At 40.2% G+C, this 20,814-nt stretch overlaps 1 protein-coding gene across 5 annotated transcripts; it reads right to left on the bottom strand.

The window, feature by feature from the left end:
- Window positions 1–1,350: 1,350 nt before the first annotated feature.
- On the bottom strand, window positions 1,351–20,735 carry ALG12 (ALG12 alpha-1,6-mannosyltransferase). Of its 5 annotated transcripts, none has more exons than XM_089524439.1 (10): window positions 20,716–20,735; window positions 17,851–18,092; window positions 16,253–16,385; window positions 15,559–15,732; window positions 13,527–13,721; window positions 10,761–10,864; window positions 8,773–8,996; window positions 8,080–8,249; window positions 6,562–6,637; window positions 1,351–1,812 (listed from the first exon to the last, which is right to left on the bottom strand). In XM_089524439.1, exons 2-10 carry the CDS (start codon window positions 18,010–18,012, stop codon window positions 1,575–1,577), a joined length of 1,476 nt encoding a protein of 491 aa, XP_089380565.1. In that variant the 5' UTR covers window positions 18,013–18,092; window positions 20,716–20,735; the 3' UTR covers window positions 1,351–1,574. The 5 variants fall into 5 exon arrangements, with proteins under 5 accessions (XP_089380565.1, XP_089380564.1, XP_089380561.1 ...); XM_089524438.1 differs by lacking the exon at window positions 20,716–20,735 and adding an exon at window positions 19,832–19,847; XM_089524435.1 differs by lacking the exon at window positions 20,716–20,735 and adding an exon at window positions 19,731–19,801.
- Window positions 20,736–20,814: the final 79 nt, after the last annotated feature.

Raw genomic sequence — 20,814 nt, 5'->3', positions numbered from 1 at the left:
AGAGGTTACAGACCTTGTAAAACTACAAATCCTAAGATTCCACAGACTGCAGTTACAGCACTTAGAAGTAGTATTAAACTTCCTCCCGTGGCCCCATCTTAGTGATGGTTGAGGATCAACAGAGGGATATCAGGGTTTTTAGTTTTTAATTGTTGTTTTTATGCTTTGATATTGTGTTTTTAATATGTTATACTGTTTAATACTGTCTTAAGGGGGGGGAGGGATAAAGTGTTTTTAATTGTTATATTTTATATTTTACTGTTGTCAACCGCCCGGATTGGTTTGCCATAGGGCGGTATACAAATAATAATAATAATAATAATAATAATAATAATAATAATTATTAAACTGCATTAATTCTACAATGTCGATGCACCCTAACAAAGCAACGTCTTCGATCCCCATAGTGTCATAGAACTGTTATTTTATGAAGAGACTGGATCCTTGTTCAGAAATCTTACCAGGGTGGAGGACTGTATCCACCCCCTTCCCCCATATAAAAACAAGATGGTATCATGTTTGAATGTGGCTCAATGCAAAACAGCCCAACAGACACCAGGCATGAATCAACCAGTTTTGATTTTGTGTGAAATATATTGTATCATGTTGCATGGGCCTCTGTGTGTGCACACCTTCAAGTTACCTGTTCACTTAATGGCAACTTCATGAATACTCATAGGTGATTTGCCAGTTCCTTCCTCTGAATTATAACCTTGTATTCACTTGTGGTCTCCTATCCAAGCACTACCCAGAGCTGACCATGCTGAGCTTCCAAGATTATAGACAAGATCTGCTTCCTTAAAGAGCATTCAGGCTTATACGTAAATAGCCAATGTGGTGTAGTGGTTTGGGTGTGGGACTATGACTGTGGAGACCAAGGTTCGAATCCCAGCTTGGCCATATAAACCCACTAGGTAACCTTGGGCAAGTCACACATTTTCAGCCTCAGAAGAAGATAAAACAAGCCCTCTGACAAAACTTGCCAAGAAGTTCACCTTAGGGTTGTCGTAAGTCTGAAACAACTTGAAAGCACACAACTTACATTATTACATGATACATAATCACATAATTATAAATGTTTGGGCCATCTGTGCTGGATGTTTTACATGTAGGTGCTATTCAAGTGTAGTGCTTGCTTCTATGTCTCCCAAAACCCTCACCACTTCTTGCACATAGTTGTAAATCCCAACATAATGGAAGTTTTCCCATGATATATAGTAGGAGATCCATTATACCCTTCAACCACACTCGACCCTCCTCCGGCTCCAACACACAGATGGAATTACATAAAAACACCACAGATATGTTAAATGTATTTTACTAGGTAAAGTTAAACTGTACTTTACCTATTTGTGAAACAAACGATACAGAATTTATTCTGTATTAAAAAATTTTTAACCAAAGTTCAATTGCATGGAAATATATATGTGTAGATATAATGCCAGCTGTGTATACACAGCCCTCTTACATAAGAAAAGGGAATGAAACCATGTACCTTTCACAGCCATTGCGTTATGGTTTTGCATTAGTGCAACTGAGTTTTGTGGGGAAATAAATGTGAAGTTTCTTAACATTTATGCTCCAGAAGAAGTAGGAAGCTTTTCCAGTAGTACTAGTTTGGATTTCAAGTTTAAAGTAACAGGAGGTAGTGCAGTAAAATTCAATCCAATTCCACTGGTGCCAGGTATGTATGCCAGGACTCGGTGGGTCATCTTATAATGTGATATTTGAACTGGATCCATTTCCATAAGTAAGTGTGTGTATGAGAACATCAGGGAGTCACCTGGTTTAAGGTCTTCCCTTTTGTCATACCTGTAAAAGAAAAAATAATTTAAAACTGTAGCAAAGATGTATACACATATGCATATACAAACACCACTTGCCTCTGCTGAGTTCTCTGCACAAGGCACAGCAAGTATGATAATGTGTCTTTTGCTCACAATAGCCTCCCCCATCATTAATGTACTTCCAATACTCAGGGGAATGTCCACAGAGACTTTCTGAAACTAAACCTGCAGGGATGAGTGGACTCCATTGTATCATTCTGGCTCCTTACTAAAAAATATACTATAGCTGATGGTATCAAAACCTGCCAAGAAGTCAAAGGAAATCAACAGGTTGTACTCCCTCTGTCTTTCTCCCAACAAAGGGTGACCCAAATATTTAATTTCAACTCCCAACCTAAACCAAGATGATTTCATTGGAAGGTAAGTTACTCTGATTGATCTCCAAGCCCTCATGTATGACCTCCTTAACAACTGGTGACAGCAGGAATGGGTGGAGGGGATTGCTAATAGAAGAGCCTGGCTGGCTGGCTGGCTCCATTTAGTCAGATCAATTAATGCCTTCAGTTGTTCACCAGAGTGCAGCCTATATGGGACACAATGACCTGACCTGTACCCATCCATATTTATTTATTCATTGTTTAATATGCAAGAATCTGAAAACCGCCAGATCATCAGAAGCTCTAAGACAGATGAAGAACAATATTTGTGTCAATTTCCTAACAGCTAGCTTGCCTCTTCTAAGAGGTAAGCAGCTAAAATCACGTAAAACAGAGATGGAGAAGTTAGGGACCACCATATGTGGTTGTTGGCCATTCTCATTATCCTTCATCCTTGGCTATGCTGGCTAGTCTTATGGAAGCCCTTATGGCCAAATATGCCCTTCCCATTCCTTTAGAAAGACAAGAATGTAGCACCTCCATTTGTGCTACAACATGCTACGTTCCTTCCTAAGTGTACAGAATTGTAGTAGTTGTGTGCCTTCAAGTCATTTCCAACTACCACTGGGTTTTCTGGGGCTGACAGAGTATGCTCCACCCAAGGTCACCCAGTGGGTCTCCGGAATTGTTGTCCAGCTCAAACCACTGAACAACACTGTTTCTGACTGTACAAAGTAAGATCTTCCAATATAACACAGAGCATACTCATAAAAGCTTTAGTTCAAGAAATGGTTTACTCAACAATAGTCTCCTTTTCTGTCTTCTTTGAAGACTCAAAAAAGTAACTTTACCAAGCTCTGCTTTTTCCTAGCTGACATATCATTTTAGTTTCTAATTAAAATAGAAAATCTAGGCCAGCTGCTGGATAAAACTAAACACCTAGACAACTCTTCCAGCAACACTTTACCCCTGGCTACTGAAGAAGCTGTCATTAGGATGCAAGTTTCCCTGAATACTATTATTCTAAAATTCCCTGCAAGTAAAACTCCTTTCATCCTTATTCATTGGTGGTACTGCCAAGATTATAGAGCCTGACCTATATTAGCATTTATGACAAGCTTGTTGCTGTCTGTCTTTCACGATAGATAATGAAATATCTAGCACTTCCTTAAGGCATTTCTAGGTATGACGAAGAAAGGTAATTCAGGTTATAATGGCCCTTATGAGTCATTTTGACTTCCAGTAATAAGCATAGGCAGGGCCATGCTTTTCTCATAAATATTAACCTTTTTAGCATACATTCAGTTAATGTATGGAATTTTAGTTGCAGGCCTACTTGGAAGTCATGCAAAAAACATTTCCAAATTCCTATCAATGGAACTTAAGAACATTCTATGAGAACTCTGATGAAAATCTTAGGAAATTAAGTCTCTCTGCTCCAATCTGTGATTACATATTTCCAACTTGTGTAAAATTATCCTCTTGGGGATAAATATAAAATTTGATCACAGAACAAAATATGAGAAAACTACAATTTCTTCAGATTGGGGGTAGTTCCCCAATTTCTAGACTAACAAAACAGAAATGCACCAGATTCATATTCAGAAAGGTTGAACATTTGTTCATTTGTCCAAAACAACTTGGAATGTTTACCCCAAGGTCACAAATGTTCCTCCCATTATTGCCTTATCACACAGTTTGTGCAAACAAACTCTCAGTGTTGAATCTTCAGCTTCTCAGAGATAGTTAGAACCTAGGTATATTCATTACATCAGAGGTTAGTAATTGCACCTGGGGTAGGGTAGGAGCCATTTTACACTTATCTCCCTCCATGTTTCAGACATACCAAAAGTAATGTGATATAACTTCTGGCCTCAGTATATGATGAAAATTAACTAGTTTTCTCACAGGTTTTTTCCCCTTTTAGAATGAGTGTAGGTGGGTGATAAACAAGACAAACCGCCACCTTTTCAACAGTTTTGGTGATTTGGGGGTGATAATTATAGCAGGAGAGCTTTGTGGATGTTCCACAAAGCTACAAAAATGAACTTGTAGGCTGAAGTTAACCCACAGTCCACATTTTTCCCACCCCTATAATACAGAAAAGCAGCAAGTACTTCGTTTGGCCAAACAGATCCTTTCAAATCTGAAGAGTATGCCAGGCATGCTCCTCAAATCTGACAGGATTAACAGAGAGAGCTGTGGAATTTTGGAGGAGGATAGAGGATATCTCAGTTGCCTTCCCATTTATCTAAATTTCATAGCAAGATCATGAAGGATGCATAAGCATTTGAGACAACAACCTATCCTACCATATAGCAGATGGGCTACAACTGCCATCATTTCTTACTAGTTATGCTATCTAAGGCCAACAGGAGTTGTAATGCAACAACATCTGGAATGTCGTAAGTTACCCACCCTTGCCCTTTAAGGAAGACTACTGGCTGAGCTCTGGTAGGACTCTTTCCACAGTCCCACTTGGAAATGCCAAGGACTGAATCTAGGGCTTCCAAGATGTAAGGAATGCAACTGCTTTTGCATGGAACTGCTTTCCTGTATCACATGCTGCTTGGAACCAGCACAGGAATTAATGGCTGACCCAAGCCAAATTAAAGTAGCATAACACTAGCAAGGACCTCACACACAATATTTAAGGATGCCTCAGAGCCTCCTGGGCTATACAACTACAAGACACTCTTTTTTGTCTCTCTCATGATGGCCCAAGTTCTTGAGAAATGGCACCCACTGTACCAGAAGCAGTGTGCTAGTTCAGCTTTATCCTCCATGCTATTTAACATGTGCATGAAATTGATGGGAAATTTATAGGAATTTGGAGGTTGAGCATCAGCAAGATGTTAATGACACTCAAATTCATTTCTCCTTTCCATCTAATCGCAAGAGAAGCTGTCTTGGTCCCAAATCAGTATCTCCTGTCAGTAATGGACAGGATGTGGTCAAACAAATTGAATTTTAATCCAAACAAGACAGAGGTGTTCCTGGTCATTCAAAAGGCAGATAAGGAAATAGGAATGCATCATCTGTTGGATGGGATTACACTCCCCCTGAAACTGCAGATTCACAATGCAGGTATTCATGGACTCAGTTTGAGCCTGGATGGCCAGGTCTCAGTGGTGTCTAGATGTGTGTTTGCACAGCTAAAACCGGTGCACCAGCTGCACCCATTTCTTGAGGTGTCAGATCTGGCTACAGTGATACATGGCTTGATAACATCCCCTATAGATTATTGTAATGCACTGTATGCAACGATGTTTTTAGAAAGTGTTCAGAAACTTCAGTGGGTGAAGAATGTTGTGGCCAGGGTGCTGACTGGAGGTGGTTATAGGGAGTGTGTAACTCTCTTGTTGAAACACCTCCACTAGTGTCCATTTCTGGGCAGAAATCAAACTGCTGGTTATGATCTTTAAAGTCCTATACCACTTTGTTCCAGACTATATGGAAGACCGTATCTCCTCACACAAACCTACCTGAATTTTAAAATCATCAGAGGAGGGATTTCTCACAATCTCACCACCATCACAAGTAAATCTGGTGAGGAGATGGGTGACAGAGTTTTTGGTGGCTGCTCCCAAGTTGTGAAACTTTCATGGAAGGTTTTGTTGCCATATCCCGGCTATTTTTCTGTCCACAGAGAAAGACTTTCTTTAGGCAGACCTTTAATTATTAGTTTGGAGCAGCAGATGGAAATTTTAATGGGGTGTGTTGTGTCTCTCTTTCATTATGTTTTAAATGTGTTTTTTTTAAATGTTAAAAACATTTTTGCTTAATGCGTTTTTAATGTCTGTATGAATACCTTTTTGTTGTAATTTGTTTTAACTAAGCTTTTTGAAAGAGCGAGCATAATGTTGTGGTTTGAGCACTGCACTATGACACTGGACACCAGTGTTCAAAATCCCACCAATCAACCATCTAAACCCAACTGGGTGACTTTGGGCAAGTCATACTTTCTTAGCCTCAGAGGAAGGCAAAAACAAACCCTCTCTGAAGAATTCTTGCTAAGAGAAACCTGTGATAGGGCCACCATAGGGTCACTATAAGTCAGAAACAAACTGAAAGCTCACAACAATAAAGCTGACTTGACTCCTATGCTGGGAAAAAGGTGGGATAAAAATTAAATAAATAAATTTAACCTTGTCAACTTGAGATTGCTTGAGGGGTAAGGGAAAGAAGGCTTTCCCTTCACACCCACTATGTCCTGCACACTAATTCACTTGAGGCATTCTGACTCAACAAGGGACAGGAATTTATCCTTGGACAATTAAACAGCAGTAAATCCTGTATAAGAGCAGATGGCTCTAACATTGACAATAAGATTCATGCAATAAAAATGAAAAAAACAATGGTTCCAAAAGCACACAGTTGGGGAAAGGGTATTTTACTTCCAATCCGAATTGACTTCTAAAAACCGAGACACTCCAGTCTGTGCTGCAGCTCCATCAATATGGATAGAAACATCTGAAAGGAGAATAAATAGCACTACTAAATAAACAGCTGATTTAGTCAAATTTACCTGAAAACAATATGTTTGTAGTATATAGCGGTGTGCAGACAAATGGGATCAACTTTGTTTTCTTAAAAAAACCCTGTGGCAACATCTACTGGGACAAGGTGCAAAATAACAGCTGAAAGCAAGGGTGACGATAACTTAGAATGAAAGAATTTGACACCTCTGAGCATAAATACAGCCTAAGAATTTGTTTGGGCCAGCTATCATTTATGTTGAAAGCGTAAATTAAGATGGAGAAAGAAACTTGTATGTTCCATGGAAGAAAGGCAGGATAAAGCTATACAGTTGGTCCTTTGCATTTGCAGCTTTGACTTTTGCGGTTTTATTTGCAGTCTTGAATAATATGTTCTCTCTAGGAATCTCTAGGTCCTCCAGCACAACTCTGCCAGAGGTTAACCATAAGAGTTGTGCTGGAGAACATAGATGTTTCTAGAGAAAACACTTCTCTAGGCATTTGTAGGTCCTCCAGCATGATTCTATGGTCAACTTCTGACAATGTTGACAGCAGAGTTGCCCTGGAGCACCTGGAGATTCCTAGAGAGGTGCTCTCTAAGGTAAAAAGAAAAGTGTTTTTTTATTCACAGTTTTTCCATTCACAGGGGTCCTTCAATCCTAATCCCAGCGAATATGGAGAGACCACTTTATATAATTAAGAGGGAAATTATCAGAAACTAGAATAAACATTGTTTGTTTGTTTTTTGAACATTGGGGTCAGGCTGAAAGTCTTCCTCAGAGGCTTGTCCCATCTTTGTTGTCAGGCTCTGACTGATAGACCTTCACAGATCTCCCTCAGAACTTCTCTCTGCCTTCTTCCTGCTAAAAGCCTTCTTTCGCCACAAGAAGCATCTGGAGAAACACACGTCCTCCCCCATACACACTTTACAGTCTTCCCTGAGGGGTAGCCAGTAATTATTACACTTCCCTATATCAAGGGGGGGGGGGGAACACTTTTTAACACCTTGCCACAAAAAGTCATAACAGTTATTTGTACGAACATACAATTCTGACCCTCCATTTAAACAGTGGTCTACATTTCCAGCATTCTAATTACTCCTGAAGATGGTATTCATGCAATACATACCCCAAACTAGTTACTCTTCCTCTTCTTTCCACACAGAAAAGCAGCCTTAGATTTTCCAGTGAGAAATATACAGAAATATAATTTCTCTATTCCAAATTGCCACCTTCAATAGAAATTTTCCCTCCCACACCAGGTGCAAATGTCTATTCAAAATGTGCAAGTGCCTGCACAGAGCAACCCATTTGTGTGAGTGCACAGATGATCACTTGAAGAACTAGTTATGGGTATGCAACCTGTCGTTGTCCAAGAGACTACCCAAGGAACAAGGCCCAAAACTTTTACTTTACATTTTGATTCATCTTGACTCACCTGCTGTTGGAGGTATTAACTGGTGTAGTTTTTGCATGGCAACTCCTCCAGGATAATTGAAGTGAGAAACATAGAGTGATGCTCCTGAGTAAGCAGCATTAACTAGAAGATGTGTCACCACAAAGAGAGAACCTAACTTATACAGCCAAGATTTCTTGTAATTGTTTACACTGTGAAGAAAAGAAAAATAGTATGACATTCAATGGCTGTTCTAGACTTTACATAAAATATTCAATGGAAATATAAACAACAATTTAAAATGGTTTTGTCTGTAATGACTTTTACACTATATTGAGACACAACAACAAACTAAAGCCAGATATTACTAGAGCTGTGTTCCAACAAATATGGAGGACATGGGCTGATTGAAACAGTCCCCTCTGTGGATCACTGTAATTTGTATTAAAAGCTTCTTTTATGATAATCTCCCTTCAGAAGCCAATGTTAAATTCATAGGATCAAGAATAAACTATGTAATTTTACACTGTAGATTTCTACATCTTCTTTCTGCTTCTAATAAATTTATATCTGAGTGTTTGCCCATTTCTCTCCTTTGAAGCCTTGAGGTCAGTTTTATAGGCTTCCTAAAGCACTTGAGTATGGTATCAGACAAATTAAAAGCCAGTTTTTCTGGCCAGATGACAACAAAGAGTAAAGTCAAGATAAAGAAATATTTTAAAAACAGTAACTTACATTCGTGAGCAGCCTTTGGCAGCCACTATATTGAAGACAGGAAAAGTATATATAATAAACCGTAGTTCTTTGTGAGGTAGAAAGGAATACAGGAAAATAAAACCAAGTGTGGGTAGAATTAATATTCGAGTTCTTCTGTCTCCTGCACCTAATGGTATAAATATAATACTGCATCCCAGAGCACGAGGCAAAGCTGAATAAAAATACCACAGAAAAGGAGAGGTCTTTACAGAGAAAAAGAGTTAAGGATGATGATGATATTATTATTAGCAATCATCACATTTTGAGTAATAATTTTCCCTCTAGGCTAACTTTTGCCTATGTCTGGCAAATTATGGAGAGTCATGAATCACAAGGATGAGGCACATATGCCCTTCAGAAGATGCTGGGCTGCTACACACTACTGACTATGCTGGCTAGGAATGATGGAAGCTGTAGTCCAGTCCCATCAAAAGGCTGCACATTCCCCATTCTTGATGTACCTAGTTTCTTCTTATATGATATGTAAAAGATAGACGATATATTTGGTGGAACACAGAAACAATCTTTTCATTTAGCACATGTACCATCCAAAGGAGACATAAACACGCTTGCAAAAAGCGAATTCTTAATTTTCTTAAGTTAAAATGTCTCAATTTTTGAGAAAGAACCAAGTTCAACTAATCCCTATTGCAATGGTTAACTGAACTCAGCTTTTGTGCATGGATCCTTTTGTAGCCAAAACAGTAATATCCACAAGAGGGAGAATAGGCAACATGTAGAGATTTGAATGTCTGCAGAAGTACAACACAAATTTCGTTGTTGTTGTTGTATGCCTTCAATTCAACCCAAAGGTGAACCAAGTACAGGGTTTTCTTGGCAAGATTTTTTCAGAGAGGGCTTGCCCTTAACTTTTTTTGAGGCTGAGAGAGTGTGACTTGCTCAAGGTCACCTTGTGGATTTCCATGGCTAAGTAGGGATTTGAGCCCTTATCTCCAGAGTGGTATCCCAATGCCTAAATGACTACACCAAAAAAGAAGAAAAAACCTAAGAGGGAAAAAACTGAAATAGCCAGCAAGTACTGTGCATACTCAGTGACCATGGGATGCAGGATGTCCAAACACAGAAAAAGGGCTCTGAAAACTGGTGCTGTGGTGGAATGGAACACTGTGCAACAAGCATAGCTGGCTAGCATCTCAACAGGAGCTCTCAGCCCTACAAGACATTGGTAAAGGACCAACTCCTCGTTCTGTGTCACTGCCCAGCAACTTTCCAACATCACACAGTAGAACTCTTTCACCACTATAGTGAGGCAAGACAGAAGCTCTGAACTTGGTCTTTTCCCTTAAACTGTTCAAGCAAGTGGAGTGCTTTGACTGTGAGAAAGAACCCTGATTGCCCTACACATGCCTTGTTTACATGATAAAAGTGGTTTAATATCATGTGGTTTAAGCACTGCCTCACACTGCCTTATGCTCTGTTGTGGGTTACTAAGGCAACAACATGGACAGAAAGTAATTGTGGTAGTGAGATTTTTTTTAAAGTAATTAAAAGTAAATCATTAGTTAACTTTTGAGAGACAGGATATATCAGTTTTTAAAACTGTATTTATCATGGTAAACAACTACTTTAAGCAGCCTTGGAAATAGAAATGCAACTAATTACTCTTTGAAGTAATGTTTCAAGCTCTGTTTTTCATGTTCCTTGCACAATTGGTAAGGAAGCTGTGTGTCTTTGAGGATGGAACCCCACACTCCTTTTCATCAGTTGGTCCCCATCTATCCTTATAAATATTAAGACATTTAAGAAATGGGTCCAAAAGAAATAATCTCAGATGGATTACAGGGCTGGGGGGGGGGGGTTCTTTATACAAATTATTTTAAACACCTATCTGTACATCATGAATAAGCCAGAACAACCTGACTCCACTAATGTAATAAATAAATAAAATAAAACAAATAATAAATGTTGTTCTGGGGATTTCGTCTTGCTCAATATTTAAAGGATACTCCCCAACTGGAACTTTTATTTAAAACGGTATTATACCAAAGCACCTTCCCCTCAGGCCACAGAGGCTGCCTCCAAAACACAGAATCCAAGGCCACTGTAAGTCCTAAAAGGAAAAAAATATATCCTCGAGTAAAACAGAAAATATTTCTTATTTATTTATCTAACTAAAACATTTATTAAATATATACACATCAAATAGAACCAAACTGAATCAGTCAGGGGTGTAGTTACTGAGGAAGGGAAAAATGAGAAGATTGGCCCCACAAATGAAATTTTCCATCAGTCCCCAAATTTCTAGCATTGTAGAGAGTGAGATACTGAAAATCATTCACATGTAGAATTCTTTTTTGTGTGTGTGTGTTCAAATTCAGGCAACTTTTCCTGTCCCTTTTTATTTGATAGCCTGAACTGTATTTCTAAAAGTTCAATTGAAATATTAATTTACTGCAATTTTTGGGACTGAAGGAAAATTTACTGTAAGGGTGGGGGAATGCAGAATTATTTTTGAGAGCAATGTCTTCTCTCCCCACATCCTCAGGTAGCCACACTCCTGATGACAACAGATTGAATGTTTTCATACTAACTTGAACTAGTAGGATAAAGACATAGTCCATGGAGTGTTAAAAACATTGCAGTCTCTGCACTTTGTATTGCCTGATTCATATACTTTATGCTGCTTCAATAAATTAAAATGCAACAGTCTAAGAGTGCTCACTCAACAGAAGGCAAATGAGAAAGAGAGCAATTTACAGATGACTTCTCTGTTAACATTTTACACCAGTGCTAAAGTAGTGTTCCCTGAACACCAATACTAGTCCCTGAGACGTTAGCTGCAGGTCTCTGTACAGTTTCCAGGACAGGAATAAACAATTCTAGTCCATGGACACAAATGCAATGTCAGTCCCTGGTACATGAGGAGTGGGGTGGGGTTGCTCACTTCCCCCCTACATCAGATAGCTGAGAATCACTGTCTAAACCAGTAGTGGGAATCTTTAGGCTCTATAGATGTTTTAGTGTACATTTCCCACAACCGCTAAAGTCCTACTGGAACTTCTGGGACAGTGCTTTAGGCACAGTGAGATTTGGAAGTAATATGTCACCCATATGTCACAAAGATGGCTCTAAATCCCTGCTTAGGCTTGCATACATATGTATGTTCAATACAGAAACACCACCCATACAATATTCATTATTTATTTATGTTTGTAATGTTCAGTTCTTACTGCCACCCACACAAAAGTGCCCCATACCATACTTGTGTTCAGGTATGGTAGCATGTTATAACATGTACCAGGCCCAGTTCATATATCATGGTGTTTGTGGAGACCTTTTGTCTTTCAATATGTTTTTGGACTGTAACTCCCACAGCTTTTTACAGCTATGTTGGCTAAGATTTCTGGGAGTTCAAGTCCAAAATACAGTAGTCCCTTCTTATACGCTGGGGTTTGGTTCCAAGATCTCTCATGGATAACAAAATCCGTGGATGGTCAAGTCCCATTAAATATAATGACACAGCAAAATGTTGTCCCTTATAAAAGATGGAAAATCAAGGTTTGATATTTGAAATTTATACTTTTTTGAACATTTTCAAACCATGGATGCTTGAATCCGTGTATAAAAAATCTGTGTATAGGAAGGGCCAACTGTATTGCAAGGAGTGGGTGTCAGAGTTTCCCCACTAGAGGAGACAGCCTAGACTGGTCTAAACCAAGACCCTTTCACATTAATACTGATATACCACTATAATTCTACTTTAATTGCCATGCTCAATCCTATGGAATACTGGAATTTGCAGTTTGTTATTGTTGTGTGCCTTTATTTCTGACATATGGCAACCGTATCAGGGTTTTCTTAGCAAGTTTCTTCAGAGTGGGTTTGCTAATGCTATTCTCTGAGGCTGCCATCCTCTGGGTGTGACATGCCTAAGGGCACCCAGTGGATTTACATGACTGAGCTGGAATATGAATCCTGGTCTCGAGTCTAAGCCCAATGCTCAAACCACTACACAACACTGGCTCTCATTTGCAGTTTAGGGAGGGGTATTTAGAATTTTTCAGCTACAGAACTCTGGTGTCTCCTCAAACTACAAATCTCAGGATTCTATGGGAATCACAGTGCTTCAGTTTTGCAATTTGAAAAGCCCCAGAATCAGGCTGCTTGAAGGTTGCAGACAGCTTCCCACTGCACCAGCACAAAGAAAAGCTCCAATATGAGACTTTCCACTCCTGAAAGTCTCCAGGAATGGCATTTCTCCTTAAAATAAGACCCATGTTCTCTTGGATTTTCGTTTGCCCCAACCTGCCCTTGCAAGGAATTCTACAAAACTGAAAGCCAGGTTCTATCTGCTCCCAATTTTGGTCTTCTTCTTGCAATCTCCCCCCTCCCCTTCTTCGTTAATATATTATTCTCTCTCTTTTGGCATTTTTCAGTTTGCTGGTGGGTTCCACAGGTGAAAAACAGGTCCTGGCACCACTGGAGCCTGCTTGCCCATGGTCTACACCAGTCAGCTCAATTGATGTATATATTGCAAGGTGTGTGTGTGTGTGTGTGTGTGTGTGAGAGAGAGAGAGAGAGAGAGAGAGAGAGAATCAGGCAGCTCACATACATGGGTATCTGCTTCTCTTTTTCACATGCAATTGAAACAAACTTTTTCTTCTTTTTCTAAAATACATTTAAGATAGTCATTTAAGACTTAGCTATCCGGTGTTAGAAGGGACACTTCAGAAATAAGTCAAACCAGTTCAAAAGTACTTTAAGAAACTTACCTAACCAAAAAGCCCCTGCAGGAACAGCATAGGAGAGCATTTTCACAAAGGAAAGTCTTTTATTGAAGAGGGTCATCAGAAGCATAAGGCCCAGGAATATGCAAAGCTCTGATCTGAAGACAATAATAGCCAAAGCTGAGAACCAGATGAACAGGTGGTGCTTTTGCTGTATCCAAGATGTAACTGCCAGTAGAACTGGTTAATAAACAAACACATCAGACATTGAATATACTGCCTGTCGAACACTACATTGTGAGGTAGGGGTACGAGAGGGAGAAGACAACTAATAAACTAGCTACACAGACTCACACCTGCACAAATGCACTACATTATCAAAACATATCACAATGATAATATAGCAAACATCCCATTCAAGACAGCATCAATAAAATCAGCAGTGGGGAACACATAGCCTTCCAAATATTGTTGCACTAGAATGCCCACCTGGAGATAAACTACTTGTGAAGGATCACAGATTCCTCACCATCAAACAAAACAGTATAGGTCTTTATATATTACAGCTGATATGCACAGTTCTCTAAAAGCATCGAGGATGGTACCTTAAGAATTGTCCTTGAATTTTCTACAACATTTCAGCCACAGCCAAGAAGACTGTGCTATGTTTTCCTCCCAGAGGTCTCTCTTTACAAAAAGGGGCTTTTTTTTCCTCTGACGATTTTAACAGATTGGCTCACATTCCCTGAGATAACCAGGGATCAAGCCATGCTGGGTTTATAGGCAATAGAAAAGGACTTCAAACTCAGAGCCACGGCCTACCAGATGCCAATGGGCCTGACATCTGCTGAAATCAGCTGAATGTGCTTATGCCTTTCCAACCCTTTCAATATGTGGGCCATTGCAAATGGGACAAGCTAGTTTGTCAGTACATTTCAAGGGTAGCTGTTAGATTTCAACTTCCATCATCCTGCATCATCAGCTATGCTGGCAAGGGCTAATAGTTAATACATCTGGAGGGACATACCCTCTTCCCCTCTGACTTAGACACCATAGTATGAAGCAAAGCCTACATAATTCACCCAGTCCTTTAATCATGCAGTCATTTAACCACATTATCCATAGTTCATTAAGACTTTTACATATGGTAGAAAGCTAATGGCTCACTTAATAATCCCTGCCATTCATCCACATAAGACTCTAGTATTAGGGGATTTGATATCTGACATACCAAGTAGAAAAAGGAATAGCTCAAGCCATTTACAAGCATACCTCAGTTAACAAAGGATCTGAGAAAGACAATCCTTTTTCAAAGTTTTTTTAAACACCCTTCTTTCTTCACTGCCTTCTATCTGATGGGCTTTTTTTTAGCAGTACTGGTACTGGGAGGATAGTGAAGGAGGGCTGGAGAAACACAGACTTTCAGTGTCAGGTTGCAGTAGTGTGTCGGTAGCAAACAACGCAATGGGGAAAAGCAGAATTCTTCTCTAGCCGATTGTACCGTAGCTCTATGTGCCTACATGCAACAGGAAGATAAACAACAGCTCCCTCAAGAATGCCTGTGCATGTATAAACAGCAAAATAGAAAGGAAGGGGGGAAGCAGGTAAAACTGCCTCAGTTGCTAACTTTAGTATGTTAAAAAAAATCCCACAGATTTATAAGTTTGGCCACCAAAATGAAAATCGTAAGAAGAGTGGAAGCTGGTAAAAACAAAAGTTATTCCTGGATGTATTTTCGTCTTTTCAAGTGGTCTTCAGAAGATTCAAATTATTTTTACTTATGTCAGACTTACCTGACTTGGTTGTTTCATTTCACTTGTGCCTATTGCTAGTTTTGGATAAAAAGTTTGCTGAAATATTGAATTTTCTTTTTTCCCCTTTATAGTGGTGTAAGATCCTATCTCTATTCTTTCCATGTAATTTCTGCTTCCAGTATCAAATTTTCTGTTAAAGCAGTAATGTTCAAGAGCATCTACTTCATTAACTGATGTAGACCTGCACTATGCTTTATGACTGTGTACCGATAAAAAGGAGAAACTCTTTCAATCTAAATGAAATGCACAATGTAATTACTTACCAACAGGAAGTGCAAACACATTAGGGAGGGTTCGAGTGCAGTAAAACATCAAGTGGAATTGAGAAGCAGATATCAGACAGAAGATCAAGGACACGGTTGAACCAAACTGCTTTCTTACTTCTTTGTGCAAACGCCACAAGGCGTAAATCACGCTCAAGCCCAGGCTTCCTCGGACTTTGGTTAAAATAAAGAGAAATAATATACACATTATCATTTGTAGTGGAAAAAACAACATTAAATGTTATGTTGCAAGAGAGGTGGGCACCTGCATAGGTGACAGAGCCAACTCGCAGGATGCAGTGTCACTGATGGGGCAATAGGACCTCACTTACAATTTGTTTACCATCTCGGCTCACAATAGTCCTAAATGTGGTGCACAATCACCAAAAAAATCACTTCCAGATTCAGTTTTTTTGACCAGAAATCACCCTCCCTCCTCTATTTTTCATACTGAGGGGAATTTGGGTGGGTAAGTGGACCCAAATCACAACATCACATTAGACAAATGCAGCACTGTGTGTTTAGGGCAGGACATTTATAATTCTCAGCCAAAGTGCCTCAGTGCATCAAAACTACAAATCCCAAGATTACATTGGATATTACCATGGCAATTAAATGGGAATCGCAGTGATATAATTGCATAGTATGAAAGCACTAAAAGTGTCCTTCCAGAATTAAACTGCTGGTCTCATACCTATCAGCTGGGAGTAAAACTTAGACATTTGCAACAGAGACAGAACACATATGGCAGGGCTAGAAAGCACAGCAACAAAAATTGGACCAAGGAATGTTCTTGGGACGACTCCTGGAAATTCATGATGGTCATACTGCAAGTTAAGAGAGAGAGAGAAAGGTAACAGAAAATCTCACAGAGGTGAGTATCGTGTCACATATCCTGATCTACAAGCCAGCTATGATAAAGAAGAAATACAAGCAGCTGCCTTCACATAGATAAATCATTAATCAGTCTAGCTAGGAGTGGATAATGAGCACCATCCCAGGTATTCATGCGCCTCCTGCTGCATCCCTGATGCCACTGCAGATTCCAACATCAAAATCAGAGCCATTACCTAAGGAAACGTGGTATGTGCAGTTTCCAATAAAAGTGAGCTCCCAGTGGGCTACACAGAACACAATCTCAGAAGCAAAATGTACTCTCTCTGTGGAGTATGCTTCTCAGTAGGAGCATGGGGATTTGTTTGACAGATAAAACAACAGCAGTGGGAGGTTTGGGTGATTCCTGCTCAGTTTCTTGGTTATTGGCCAGAGAATCCAACAGGGTTCTGTCAACCTCTATGCTATTTAACATCTAAATGAAACCACTGGGAGAAGTTGTCTGGAGTTTGTATATGTTCTTGTAATAAATTTTTGATGCTTTTTAATGTTTCATGTTTAAACTTCTACTTTACAAATTGTTTTTAAATAACTCTTATATGTATATATTAAAATGATTTTGTACAGTTTTAAACTATATTGTTTTAAAAACTGTTGTTAGCTGCTTTGAGTCACTTTGGAGGTATGCTGTTTAAATGACACATGCATCTTAAGAGGCCAGAAGCTGTGCCAAAGCTGAGCTCTAGTCTTTAGGACCGGAGTGTGGCTTTGGCCCGGCTTCCGGCCTCTTAGGACGCATGCAGCATTTAAACAACATACCTCCAAAGTTACCTGAAGCAGCATTATTTTGGCCCGTTTGTTCAGGCCCATTATTGGTAGAAAGGCACGATATAAAGGAATTAAAAAAAATAAATGGATTGTCCACCTTGATCTACTTGTTTTCCACACTGACACCCAGTGTTTCAAACATATGGCCCTGGTGGCACAGTGGTTAAATGCTGGTACTCAGCCACTCACAGCCACAAAGTTGTGAGTTTGATCCCAGGCAGGGCTCCAGGGTCCACTCATCCTTTCATCCTTTCATAGGTCAGTAAAATGAATACCCAGCTTGTTGGGAGGAATTGGGTTACACATTTTAAACTGCTTAGGGAGTGTTACTTCATTGATAAGCAGTATAGAAATGTACTTGCTATTGCTATTGGTATTAAACGTTGTACGCGTGAAATCTAGGGAATGCATACTTACCCCACTCATAACCTACCCACATAAACAGCTATTAACTGTACCATATTCAACTTAAAATGCACAATATGACAATCATTTGGGTGCCTAATCAGAGGAAGAAGTTCTGATTCTATTAATTATTTAGTTAATAAACCAGTCTTTGCTCATTTGCAACTAACTTGACAGCAACTTCATCATTAAAGAAGTAAACATCCAAAATAAAAACCTATTCACCTTCTCCAAGTCCAGCTTGTGATATACGATGTCATGAATGGCCTGTAGATTAAAACTCTCCTCTACTTTTGTAAACGGGCAAACGGCTAAGTGTGTGAAGGCAACAGCAATGATCAGCAACAACAATACACGCTGGCCTCCTGGTGGTTTCTTCTCAGCCATACTGGATACAGAATCCTCCGTCTACATCCGTCTAGTGAGAAGAGAAATTGGGGGGAGCGGTATGTCTTAAGCTTTTCCCCCTAAAAAACAAACAAATAAACATTTCGGTTACATTGGCATTAAAAAGAAATCTATCATCAATCTGATTCTGACAAAAGTGTATTCTAATCCTGTCCATCTTACTCTAAGTACCTGTGGCTATTGCTATTTCCTCCCTATGCTTTTTTGGATAGACTGTTTGATGGCCTTCCCCAACCTGATGTCCTCCATTGTGTTGGTTGGAGGTAATGGGAACTGTAGTCCACCAGATCTAGAGGGCACCATATTGGGGAAGATTTGTATATGATTTTGTCTCACAAGAAAATTGCTTCAGACCGTTCCATTTCTTCCAAGCTGTCCTCACTTTCAGAGTCTGTCATACCTTGATTATAAGGTTCATTTTTCATCCTATACACAACAGACATACATTTTGCTATCTGATAAGTATGACTAAAAGCAGTGAAAAACAACAGTGGAAGCTGCTAGCATAAAAAAGCACTTCTTTTGGAAACCTCCAACTTGCCATAGTTTGTTTTCTAACATTCCAAGTAGATTACAGCGATACACTCTTAAAAGTGCTGTTACTCCACTTTAACTGCTTTAGCTGCCTGCTGTTGCATTCTGGGATTTGCAGTTTAAGGAGAGGCATTTAGAATATTCAGCCAGAGAGCTTTTAGGCCTAACAACTACAGACCCCAGAATGCAACAGGAGGCAGTCAGAGCAGTTAAAGTGGAATAGCGGCACTATAAGAGTGTAATGTGATAATGTGGCAATATTACAATTATTGTTTTGTTAAGCACACACATGCTAACAGAAGAGAATGAGCGTTTTAGAACAGGTACAGGAAAATTAATAGAGAGATAACATGTTATCAATGATATGCTAAAAATGGAATTCAATTACATAAAGCTATTGAATTCTGGGAACTGTAGTTTGTTGTGGCACCAGAGCCAGTGTGGCATAGTGGTTTGAGCGCTGGACGACGACTCCGGAGACCAGGGTTTGATTCCCAGCTTGGCCATGAAACCCCCTGGGTAACCTTGGGCAAGTCGCATGCTCTCGGCCTCAGCTTCAGCTTCCTAGGAACAAATCTTGCCCAGAAATGCCCAGGATAGGTTTGCCTTGGGGCTGCGTCAAATCAGAGAAGACATGAAGGAATAAGTCAACAAGAGACAATGCTAGATAACACCCAATCTGTGAGGATAACACTTCATGAAATGGACTGCGGTCCATAATGGTTTATTCCACAGACAAAGTATAGATTTAGTTTTTAAGGTGAAAGAAGCCTCAGATTTGAACACTGAAGCAGTTCAATTATATTCCTTGGGGACAGCAGCTTCAATTACTCAGCTAATGTATACTCTGCTCTGCTCTGGGCCCACAACAAACTCCAACTCCCAGAATTCCATAGCCTTGAGCCAGAAAAAGAGTTAAAGCGCTGCCAAACCGGGTTATTTCTCCAGTGTGGGTGCAGCCTCAGAGGACCAAGGTCCAAAACACACACTGCAGAAATAGTCCAGTCTGAGAGCGCTTTAACTGCTATGGCCCAGTGCTAGGGAATCCTGGGAACTGTAGTTTTGTGAGACATTGAACCTTCTGTCAGAGAGAGCTCTGGTGCCACCATAAACTACAATTCCCAGGATTCCCTAGCACTGAGCCAGGGCAGTTAAAGCGGTACCGAACTGGTTTATTTCCTCAGTGCGGATGCAGCCAAGGCAGGCCTCCGTTTTATGCTTCCCTCCCTCTGGGTCTAAGCAAGCCGCGAGGTTCAGAACTTACCCTCCAGGAACCCACGTGACAGCGAAAAGGGGTGGGGCCAAGCACCTGATGACGACACGGAAAACCGGAAGTGGGGAAGGCGACTGTGGGCAGCCATTTTGAATAATGGCAAAGCGCCGGTAGCCATTTTGACTAATGGCAAAGCGTTCCCTTCTTTCTCTCAGGCTGCTCTTGAAGAGCTAATTAATGGAAGCAACTCTTTCCTGTCCTCTTCAGCTTACACTTCTCCCAGCTTTTAGTAGCCGCAGTTACATCTGCACTGCACAAATAACCCATCTTGACACCAGTTTTAAGCTGCCATGGCTCCCTGCTGTGGAATCTTGGGAGTTATAGTTCGTTGTGGCACCACACGTCTCTGACAGAGAAGGCTAAATGTCTCCCAGAACTACAGATCCCAGAATTCCACAGTTATGGTTTCTGACAGAGAAGGCTAAATGTCTCACAGAACTACAACTTCCAGAATTCCATAGTTTTGAGCCAGGGCAGTTAAAGCAGTCTCAAACTGGGTTATTTCTCCAGTGTAAGCCGCTCCGATAGCCTTTTGCCTGAAGAGTGGGGTATAAATAAATAAATATTATTATATCACTACACTACACTCTTATAGTATTGCTATTCCACTTTTACTGCTCTGGTTGCCTTCTGTTGCATCCTGGGATTTGTAGTCCAGTGAGGCCTAAGACCTCTGTCTGAGAATTCCAAATGCCCCCTCCTTAAACTACAAATCCCAAAATGCAATAGGAGGAGGCAGCCAGAGCGGTAAAAAAGCACCTCTCCCTTTTGAAATGAACCAATAAGTTTTGAGTCGCTTGGTTGGGGGGTGTTCTATATTTTTAAATCTACAGCTCAAGTGTAGGCGTCTCATTCCCCCCCACCTGTTTTTCTACCTCTATGCGTGGGCTTCCTATTGGCTCGGAGCGTGGCGAGAGCCGATTGGACCACGTCCCGGACGCCTGGCGCGAGGGGCCTCCTGATTGGCTGCGGCG

This window comes from Sceloporus occidentalis, unplaced genomic scaffold (assembly GCF_023333645.1).
Source record: "Sceloporus occidentalis isolate IW3139 unplaced genomic scaffold, rSceOcc1.0.p SCAF_5, whole genome shotgun sequence".
Taxonomy (NCBI): domain Eukaryota; kingdom Metazoa; phylum Chordata; class Lepidosauria; order Squamata; family Phrynosomatidae; genus Sceloporus; species Sceloporus occidentalis.
Note: the sequence above shows the minus strand (reverse complement) of the source record. Positions and strands in the feature narration are given on the sequence as shown.

Bases quoted from the DNA above. Each gene is read 5' to 3' on its own strand.
- ALG12 (XM_089524439.1), bottom strand. From the start codon at position 18,012: ATGGCTGAGAAGAAACCACCAGGAGGCCAGCGTGTATTGTTGTTGCTG. The intron at 13,722-15,558 runs GTAAGTAATTAC...TTTATTAACCAG, and splicing joins TGTGTTTGCACTTCCTGTTG to TTCTACTGGCAGTTACATCT. The intron at 8,997-10,760 runs GTATCCTTTAAA...TTCTCTGTAAAG, and splicing joins ATAAAAGTTCCAGTTGGGGA to ACCTCTCCTTTTCTGTGGTA.